Source organism: Phyllostomus hastatus, unplaced genomic scaffold (assembly GCF_019186645.2).
Source record: "Phyllostomus hastatus isolate PE091 unplaced genomic scaffold, TTU_PhHast_1.1 phas_contig_195, whole genome shotgun sequence".
NCBI classification, from domain to species: Eukaryota; Metazoa; Chordata; class Mammalia; order Chiroptera; family Phyllostomidae; genus Phyllostomus; species Phyllostomus hastatus.
In genome coordinates this window covers 1,399,188-1,408,955 of record NW_025333706.1, presented here as the reverse complement: position 1 = coordinate 1,408,955, position 9,768 = coordinate 1,399,188, and the positions used below count along the sequence as shown (strand labels likewise).

The window sequence follows — 9,768 nt, the reverse complement described above, 5'->3', positions numbered from 1 at the left end:
ACAATTTAAAGTTACCCTCCTATAATGTTCCTACTTAGGGAAAATCAGATTAAGTGAATGTCACCCAAGCCACCACCATAGAGGCTTAGTTGCACAAACCATATCAAAAAGCTGAATCAATTCAACCACCTCTCTGCAAAACCCAAGGGCTTGCTGAAAACGTGAGTCATGAATCCCACCTCCCCTTCAGGGATGAAGTAAAACCACATCAAGCACTTGGGTATGAGATAAAGAAACGATCAGTGGTTGTAGGATCAGAACTCACTTTGGGGGTAAAACAAAGCTTCTACATCCTTTTAACAATGTTCCCATAACTGACTTCGCTCTCCCAGCCTCAAAGTCCTCATGTCCAGAGGTTAAAGAGAGAGAAAGATATGTTTCCTTTAGGTAACAGGAAGCCACAAGCAGCCACAAGCAAAAAAGTGCTTGGCTGTGACTGAAATACTACACTACCAGACAATTAGGCCAGGTACCAAACATCATCATCAGCAAGTGGACCCTATTCCAATCACATTTTCCCACTGAAGAATTCTGTGCCCACTGGCCCACTGCCTGCAGCTGCATATAGCTGGGCCTCAGAGGGGCTCCCTGGGAGAGGCCCCAAGTGAGGGCCAGTTCCTGGCACAGAGCTTCTAGAATGCTTGTGAGATCCTCAGTGATAAAGATGAGAGCTGCTCTTCTGTTCTTCATAAGAAACCCCTTCAGACCACTACTGAGTTTATGCTAGTGAGAGGACTCTTGAAGGACCCCTAAATGTGTCAAGCCTGAGGCTGGTCTCCAGAGAAACAATCCAGAAAAATAACCATGGGATTAGATGGTTAAAATTTTCAGCCCCACCCCCATCCTCCCGGGAGGGAAGAGGGAATGGAGATGGGGCTCAATCACCAACGGCCAATGATTTCATCAATTTCGGCTGAGTCATAGAACCTCCAGAAAACTCCTTAATTATTTTTGGAGATCTCTGGTTGGTGAACACCTCAAGATGCTAGGAGGGTGATGTACCCAGACATGGAAACTCCTTGCCTTCCCCATACCTTTACCTGTGCACCTTTTCCCTTCTGAGTTGTTTCCTTTATAATAAATTGGTAAACTACTAAGTAAACAGTTTTCCTAAATTCTCTAAGTTGGGCTAGCTCATTATCAAGCATGAGAGGGGTTGTGAGAACCTCCAAATTTGTAGTTGGCTATGCAGGAGAGGGGGTAATCTGGGCACTGCATTGTGGAGACAGTCTTGTGAAACAAAGCCCTTAATCTGAGGGTTGTGACACTAACTCCAGGTAGTAAGAATTGAATTGAATTGTTGCACACCCAATTGGCATTGGAGATTTGGAGAATTGGTGTAGAAAAACACCAGGTATGAGTAGTTGGGGGAACAACTCACTTCCTTTTCCACAATTAGCCAGAGAAAACTTTCTGCTTTTCATAGTGACTAGGTTCCAGTGACTAGGCTTGGCCCATGCACAGCATCTCCCTATTTTCAGATCAACTGATTAATAACCTTAATCACTTAATAGGATTAAATACTTCAATCTCATCATGATGGTAATGCCAGGGGCGATGGTGGAATTCTGCCCTCCACAGGGAAGGAGCATAGGCTGGGACAGGACATGCTGGAGGAGACATCAGCTTCTTGGAAGCCTCTAGGACAAGCATTATACATGCTAGTTTCCTCTGCAGGTGCAGATCCAACTGTGGCCTATCTACCCTGTTCAAAGAGGGCCACCTTTCCTGAATCAGGATAGCGAGGGGGTTCAGGTGCTTTGGTGGCCCTCCTGAGATATTTGCAGGATTCCTACCAACAACACAAAACTGTTAATCACAGATAGGATTTTGTGAGATCCTCATGCTCCCCGACAAAGAAAAAATCTTCCTGTAGAAATCTCCTGTAATCCTCACTTATTTGCAGCCAAACTGTCTTAGTTCAGTTTTAAGGGCTCATATCTTCATATTTGTCCAAACATCACTCCTTTCTGCTTAGAAAACAGTTCTGCCAGATGAGCCTACCCTCCCAAGAGGCAAGAAAAAAATGAGGTGCTGGGTTCCACACTGAGTCATCAACGTGTTCTGACATTCTTTTCTTGTCAGGCTGTATTCACTATGATGATACATCTTCTGAGATGTTATAATGCATTTTCCTTCTTGTAAGAAAAAACAATAGGAGGACACAGTCCACTCAACTCCCTAGATCCACTGTGCTATATTCCAAAGCTAAGTGACCCATCAGGGGAAGTTGCCTTATTGACTATGACCTGGTGAGCACAGCCACCCACCTTCTTTCACTTTGTACCACTTGGCTGATGCCTGACTGAGGGGAGCATCAGTCGGCCCCTAGGTGAGCCCTGTAGTCCTGGGCACTCAGTTCCCCTCCTCCCAAGATGACCATGCTATCAGGTGCCAGCCTCTGTCAGTCATACTCAGGGACTCAGCAAAGACAGAAAAATGGAGGAGGAAACCAAGATGTGAGAGATGGGCCTGCTAAGGTCAAGTGCAGGACTCAATCACCCTTTCCACTTCTACAGGGACTCCTTTGACCAGGAGCTTTCCTGTTACCAGGCACTAAACCAGACATTCCCTACGCATGTGGGAGGACCCAAGTCACTCATGGCCCAGGCAGAAGGTGGCAGGTAAACTGGACAGAAGGAAGGATGAAGAGCAGGAGTCAGGGAGGCTGGATAGGACACCAAGAGTGTCATGATGACAGGGAGCCCACATTTGCCTAGGGTAGGGACATACCAGCCCCTTCCCTGGGGAGTCTCAGTGCCTGGTCTCCACAGTCCCATCTCTGTGTGATGAGCGGACTTCAGAGGTGAGGGCCCTGACCCGTAGAACTGAAACCAGAAAAGTCAGCATTTGTGCTGCCTGTCACTACCAGAACCAATGAGTAGAGACAAGGATTGAATCTTTATGGCTACTTTATTCAGATGCCAGTGATCTAGAAGATAGTGAGTTATGCACCCTCAAACACTGTCTTTACATTTTATCTCAAGCAAACCTTTTTATAAGGAGAAGAAAGGGTAGGTAAAGGGTTTTGGGGAAAGGTTAATTAGATAAGAGTTGCAGTCAGTGATGACTTTCCTGGTACTTCTTTATTTGTTGATCAGCATTTTTGCATTCCCTTCCTGGAACACAATAGCTCAGATACCACCTCCATCACTTGCAGACCCCCTGTGGCACAAAGACTGAATTGCTGGCTGACCTTATGGGGACACATGGTCATACATTCCATTTCCTGGAATAATAGCTTTCCATGTGCATTTATCACTTAAGCCTATCAGTTATGACTGAAGCTAAAAATTTTAACACTTGAGTTCCCCTATTAGAAGGACTAAGTATTACTCTTTGTACTGGGCTCTAGGCCAGGCCCTAAAGCAGAGACAGACTTCAGGATCAGTCAGGAGGGTATGGGGGCTTAACCCAAAGGTCAGAGCCTGAGTAGTGGAAGAGGAGGGAGTGATAGAGAGGCATAGACTGGTCACCAGGGAAGGAACAGAAAGAGCAAGAGAACGTGAAAGGGAGAGAGCCTAGCTGCTGGGCTAGGGAGCTGTCACACAACAGGAAGTGCATGACTATGCCCCCAGGGTCTGTTCAAGACAGGAACTCAATAACTTGGAGGGGAGAAAGAGACAAGAATTAGGGGAGGGGAAGAAAAGGGAGGGAGGAGAGGAGGAAAAGAAGAGAGGATCGTCCCTGCCCAGGAAAGTGCTCGGAACAGTAAATGTTCACTAAACAAATGGAGGAATCAATGAGAGGATGGATGAATGAGTGAATGAATGAATGAATGAACGCACGAACCAACCAACCAACCAATGAACTAACATCTTCCCCAGAATGAGGTGGAGAAGCAGCAGACCCTCCCAGGCCCAGCTCACTCAGGCTCTGAAGATTTTTGCTGCCTGTTGGGCTGGAATGCAGCCCTGGAGGTATTTCCAGAAGCCTCCAGCAGCACTTGCTCCCAGAATCCAAACTCCAGCAAGTAGCCCTCATCCGTCACTGATGGCAGTTGGTAGAGAGGACTCAGGAAATCTTTACATGCACATCTCATTTGCCAAAAGAAGTAAATAGTGTGGCAATTTTTAATAGAGATTCAATAAGAAGAGTGTGGCCTATACTTGAAAACAGGGCTTCTTACAAAGACCAGTATAACTTTGCCCTAGCACAGACATTGAAGGTATGTCACAGCTCTGGGCATCCTGTGGTCCTCAGTGAGTCCGACCTGCAGACTCCACCTTCTCTCCTCTTGCAGCTCAGGTGAACCAGGTCAGACCTGCCTCACTTCCCCCAGTTAAGTCATAAAGTCTTTCCTCAGTGGCTGGGGAAGTAAAATTCCCTTTAGACTTTTGGAGGGGATACACCCCAAAGAGGAATGCAGAGGCTGGTGGCTTGGAAAACCAAGCAAAGCTCAAGAACTTGGAAAAAAGCAAAAATGACTTCTGTTTAGTGAGCTGACCCCACAGCCTTGTTTTGTTTGCTAACATCCTTGCTTTTCTTCTGAAAAACTCCTTTTTTCACTTTTTTAAAGTGGTCTTGGTAACAATGCCACTATGCTGAGGCTAATGGTTTAATAATTGCAGCCTTAAAAATAAAACAAGTGTCAGCGATCACTTTGTCCTTTCATTTTATCAGTGAGAGAATGAAGGCCCTGCTCCTTGTGTAAACAAGGGTCACCTTGAAATAAAAGATGAGCCTGACCTATTCTCGTCCCTTCAGGGCAGGCACAGTTTGCTTTAGGTCTGCAAAAAGCTGGCAATGGCCTTGTTTGGTGAGGCCTCTAGGTGAGGAAGACCGCCTAACTGCATCACATGCTTCTGGGTGCAGGTGACAACTGTGCTGCAATAGCTGAAGCCAGGAAAGACCCTGCCTCCAAGGTCATTGAGTGACATGAGGGCATGCAACAGGATGTTAAGAAAAAGAAGCAGGAGGTGACAAAATGCAGGGTGAGACCTGCTATTTCGAACAGTGTTGTGTGTGTTTAAGTACAGCACATGATATGTGCACCTTAGAGGGAAAGAGAAGGTGAGAAGATACGTCAAAATGTGGTGATGGCCTTTAGAGGTACATTGACCTTTTTCTTTCACTTTTTTGTGTTCTACAGAAATACAAAATGAAGGTCTATAATGAATACATAAATGTTGATAAATTTACAAAGTTACCTTATGAAAGTAACCTTCCTTCCAATGTTAGCAGGTTAGCACTTAGAGATGTGTGGAGCCCGGCAGCCTGGTCCCAAACCCACCGCTCCATTTTGAGTTCTGCAATCGTTAGCAAATACCTTCATTAACTTTTAAGTATTGTAGTAATTAATGTTTATTCAGTGTTTTCCGGGTGCAGAGGACTGTGCCCAACAGTCCACACAATCACCTTCAGCATGCACATGATAATTGGTTTATGTATGCACTATCACTTAGGGTTGTCAAAGTTTGTGTGTAATAATGTGTTTATAAGCACTGTGTATCTTAGTATCTGTTCTCTGAAGTATTTCATTTTAATAGCATTAAATGCCCATTTGTCTTCCCAAAATTAAGCACAAACTTTGGGCCTGCCACAGTGTCCCAGCATGCATTCTTTCCCCTGCAAATTCTCCTAGCCCCCAGGGCTCCATCAGAGACTTGCTGTAAATTCTAATCTGAGAAAGCCAAGTGTCTTAAAGGCTGCCAGCTGAACTTTTTACAAGGGTCAGTCTTCCAGGAGGGGGATCTGCCCACCTGCTCTGGGCAATATACTGCTAAATATACTCATGAAGCATCCGTTTTAAGTAATTATACCCCTCGGGTGTTTACTATAGCTTGCTGTGGCAAATGGCCATAGAATGCAGACTGGCATAGAAACCCACTTGAAAGTTTCTGCCTCAGCAAAGAAAACTCAGTTTTAAGCAGCAAATTGCTAAAATATTAATGAAACTTGGGCAAAAGCACAGCTGAATTATTTCATTGGGCTTCTGTTTAATTGAAGGGGAAATGTTTTTGAGAGCTGATAAATGTGAAACACGATGCTCCCATTAAAGGAAGAATAATCGAATTCATACAGTCCTGCTGTCCTGAGAGTGCATCCATGGTTTGGAGGAAATTAAAAAAGTGACAGCCAATAAGGCAAAACAGCCACCTGGAACTACTGCTAAATCAGTAAAATCTCCTATTTAGAAAAACAGCACACTGACCCCGCCCAAAGGCTCAGTGGACACTGAGCAGCCTGTTAGCAGCATGCCAGCCCGTATGTATTTCCCCTGCTGAAAGCTGCTGAAGTCAAGCAGGGGTAAAAACAACTCATATTGATCACATAAGAAGGACTGATTCACTCAGGTCATTTCTTAAAGTAAGCCTTTGCGGAAAGAATTTAAATTATTTTTCTTCCATAAATGGGACTGTGAATTGCAGCAGTCCTCCTGTGATGTGGGCAGAGAACACTCAAAACAGTAGACAGCAGATGACTAACTCACACCTATTTGTATGGATGGTGCCTTCCCATTTTTGCTCAGATCTTTTTTCAATCACAGCCATGACAAAACAATGAGTCTTGCTTAAATGCAGCCACGTTGTCACATTCGATGTTATTACTTTGATGACATTGCTTTAATCGCCATTCCTTTAAGAGGGAAAGGTTCCTGAGAGCTGTATGCTGCCAACCTCAGGGACCACAAAAGGTAGCATCTGCACAAAGCAATGACCATTGTGCAGAAATGCTGCCTGCCTCCCGCAAGCTGTTATGATAAGCAGATGTTGAGGGGGAGGGGAGGAAGAGAGGAGAGGAGAGGAGAGGAGAGGAGGGCAGAGGAGGGCAGAGGAGGGCGAAGGCACCATGAGAGGAGGGGAAGGGCAGAGATAGGTTGCTGTTAATCAGGTTGGATGGCCAGCCTTTAGCTGCTGCAGTGATGTCTTATCTGAAGTATACTCCTGCCTTGTAAATTTAAAAATCTTCCTAAAAGGAGAAAAATAGGAGCAGGGCTCAAGTCCTGCCCTAACTCCTGGGCAGTGTCCCCTCCCCCAGTTCCTGCTCCTTGGGAGCCTCTATATAATTCAGCCTAGACAGGAGGATGAACAGGTGCCATCCAGCTCCATGAGTTTCAGCAATCACCTGCAAGCCTGCTGATCACCTCCCCATCAGAAAGGAACCCCTACCCTCAATAAAGAGAATACGTTTGTTTTGGTAAGTTTATTGTAAAATTCAAAGCTGCAGCAGCATAATCCTTTGGAAAATGGACCATTGCCCAGATCCGTTTGAAACAGTAGTGCAGACTGCTAGGTCCGTTAGAGCTCCAGTAACTGTGCAAGTCCAAGCCACCTGGCCTCGCCTTTCCCCTGCTTCCTGACCACAGCGCAGGCTGCTGAGTCACGCCTGCCAGGTCAGTCCATCCTTCCCAGCATTGCTGCCAATGTCTGGCATCTGGGCTTACTGGGCGAGTAGCCGCTCCCCACATGTGTAGTCCTTTGCTTAGGGCCAGCATGCCCCTGCCACCACTGGGCCACCTCCTTGGAGGAAGCCGCACCTCCTCGCTGCTCTCCACGTGCCCCCTCCTTCCAGTCTCCACACTGTACTCCTGCGCCCTCAGAGGGCGCGTCCACAGAGCCAGCCCCGCGCTAGGCGCCCTAGGGTGTCTCCACAAGGATCAGACCAAGGACCTCTGCGGGGCTGTCACTCGGGAAGGGTGATACTGGGCACCCAGTCATTGATGCTGCGGCTTTCTTCGCAAAACAGACTGAGCTTCTCCAAGGCAGGGTCCTTCCATGAATCCTCATTGGGGTTCTGAGAGGAGAGAGACCACAAAGATCAGCTAGGTTGGCCACTAGATGCTGGCTGGGGGCAGGAGTGGGTGGGAACCAGAAGAGTGCACTCACCGAAATGAGGATGCAGTGAAGGTCTCCTGGAGCACTCGCCTCATCGCCAGCACCCACGATGGCCGCCAGCCGCTGCACATCGCTCACACGAACGATATCAATGTCATTCTCGCAACAGAATGCTTGGATCAGCGTGAAATGAATCTGCAGCGCTATGTCGCCCTCGTCCTCCTCGTCTGCCGCCAACACGCAGAAGGTTACATTGTCAGGATCCCTGCGGGGGCAAGGATGGAGTGGTGAGGTCAGGCCAGTGAGCTCGGATGTCCCCACCATCTCCTGGGTCTCCCTGCCGATGCCAGGCACCCACGTGCTGCGCTTATACTCACACGTTCAGGACTTTGGCCGACTCGTAGACGCCGGCGGTGAGGCAGCCCTGGCGCTGAGCCGACAGCAGCAACTCGTGCAGCGCTTTCCCGGCGCCCTGCATCCTGCGAACGAGCCAGCGCCTTGAGCGGAGACTGAAGGAACCACGATGGGGCCCCAACCGCAGAAACGCACCCTAGTACCCTAGGCCAGGGATGCCCCTGAGAGCTCCGTTGACGTACCCACCCCCCCAACCCCACCCCCGGCTCCCCAGCCAAGAGGCTTCCGACAGACCAGCTGTAGATACTGCAGAGTGAAGCTCCCGGCACTCAAAAACTTCTGGCACCCGGCGCCAACCCACCTGGCTGTGCTTTCAGGAACCGTGTCCTGGCCTCGGACTTCTTCCAGTGTCATGGTGCAGTCTAGGAAGCTGCTAGATATATCCAAAAGAGGAGCTGGCGGAGTGGACCTAGAGAGGACGTGGAAGTCTGCAACCCGCTGCGGCGCGTCTACTGTTAGCTAGTGTGCCCGCTGCAGCTTATATAGGCTGGGACCAGGGGCAGCCAGCTGGCACGGAGCTGCGAGCCCATTGGCCGACACCACTTTCTGATGCAAATGAGGCGGCGGCTGGTGGCTCTTGCCAGAAGGCCACGTGGGGAGGGCTGCGGGGGCAGGAGTGGAGGGGGGGAGTTGGATGACAATGCCTCAAATCTGCTGCTTTTGTTGGGGTGCTACTAGGCAGATTGGAGCCTGCAGATTTCATCTCAATTTTTCTGGGTTAAGTCCTTAAAAGGAGAAGTTACATATTACAAAAATACTTGTCAATAGGACTTAGCGATTTTTGAAATGCACGTTTGGATAATCTAAAGGATTTATTTTGTTGCCACCTTTCTATTTTTATCTTTTAATTTGGAGTTTAATTTGGAAACTGCTGCTTTGAAACTGAAACTTAAAGCAAAAGCACGCAACGCTGACTGGCTTTAAGCTTGCAAAGCCAACACTTAAGGTTAGGAGCGCGCAGGTGAGGCCTCTATGCACACTCAAAGTCCCGATCCAAATGCGCTGGAAGATCCTAGTGAAGGTCCCCGCACCCTGGTAAAGTGCTACTGGGCACTGGGCCTGTGAGCAGATTGTATCCAGCGCATGCGGCTCGTTTACATTTCTATGGAGGGCGCACAATAGCGGAGGTCTGGCGTGTGGCGGTTTGCGTGAGGGACAATCAAGGCTTTCTCTTCATAGCGACACTGTCCACCTGCTGCCTGGTGGGGTGAGCAGGAAGGCTCAGCTCACGGGGGTTGCCGAGCTGCCCAATCGTGGGGGTCTGGGCCACGTGCCACTCCTGCGCCCTTCAGTGCCCTCCACCTGCACTTGCCTCTCTGCACGCGTGATCCATTTGTTTGCAATTCTGCCCCACCCGGAAATTAAAAAGAATTCAAGCCTGCAGCACTGTCTATGAAGCTAGGTGCACTCGCACCAGGACCCCAAGGTTCCAGTCCTAGAACCTTGGAAAAAACGAAGCTTAGAATCCCTTTCCCGGGGCGCCCTCTACAGGTCGCCAGAAAGATCTTGACCACCCCCTTCTCATCTCCCTAATTCCATTAGCCTCTGGTATTGACCTCTGGCCCTCTGCCCTCCT

General features: G+C 48.4%; 1 protein-coding gene across 1 annotated transcript; it reads right to left on the bottom strand.

Moving 5' to 3' along the window:
• Window positions 1–7,131: 7,131 nt before the first annotated feature.
• On the bottom strand, window positions 7,132–8,633 carry GADD45G (growth arrest and DNA damage inducible gamma). The gene is made up of 4 exons (XM_045833861.1): window positions 8,494–8,633; window positions 8,156–8,257; window positions 7,830–8,043; window positions 7,132–7,737 (listed from the first exon to the last, which is right to left on the bottom strand). The coding sequence occupies exons 1-4, from the start codon at window positions 8,544–8,546 to the stop codon at window positions 7,627–7,629; spliced, it is 480 nt and encodes a 159-aa protein (XP_045689817.1). The 5' UTR covers window positions 8,547–8,633; the 3' UTR covers window positions 7,132–7,626.
• Between the last annotated feature and the right edge of the window lie 1,135 nt (window positions 8,634–9,768).

Bases quoted from the DNA above. Each gene is read 5' to 3' on its own strand.
- GADD45G (XM_045833861.1), bottom strand. From the start codon at position 8,546: ATGACACTGGAAGAAGTCCGAGGCCAGGACACGGTTCCTGAAAGCACA. The intron at 8,258-8,493 runs GTGGGTTGGCGC...GCTCGTTCGCAG, and splicing joins GTTCCTGAAAGCACAGCCAG to GATGCAGGGCGCCGGGAAAG. The intron at 8,044-8,155 runs GTGAGTATAAGC...TTGCCCCCGCAG, and splicing joins TCGGCCAAAGTCCTGAACGT to GGATCCTGACAATGTAACCT.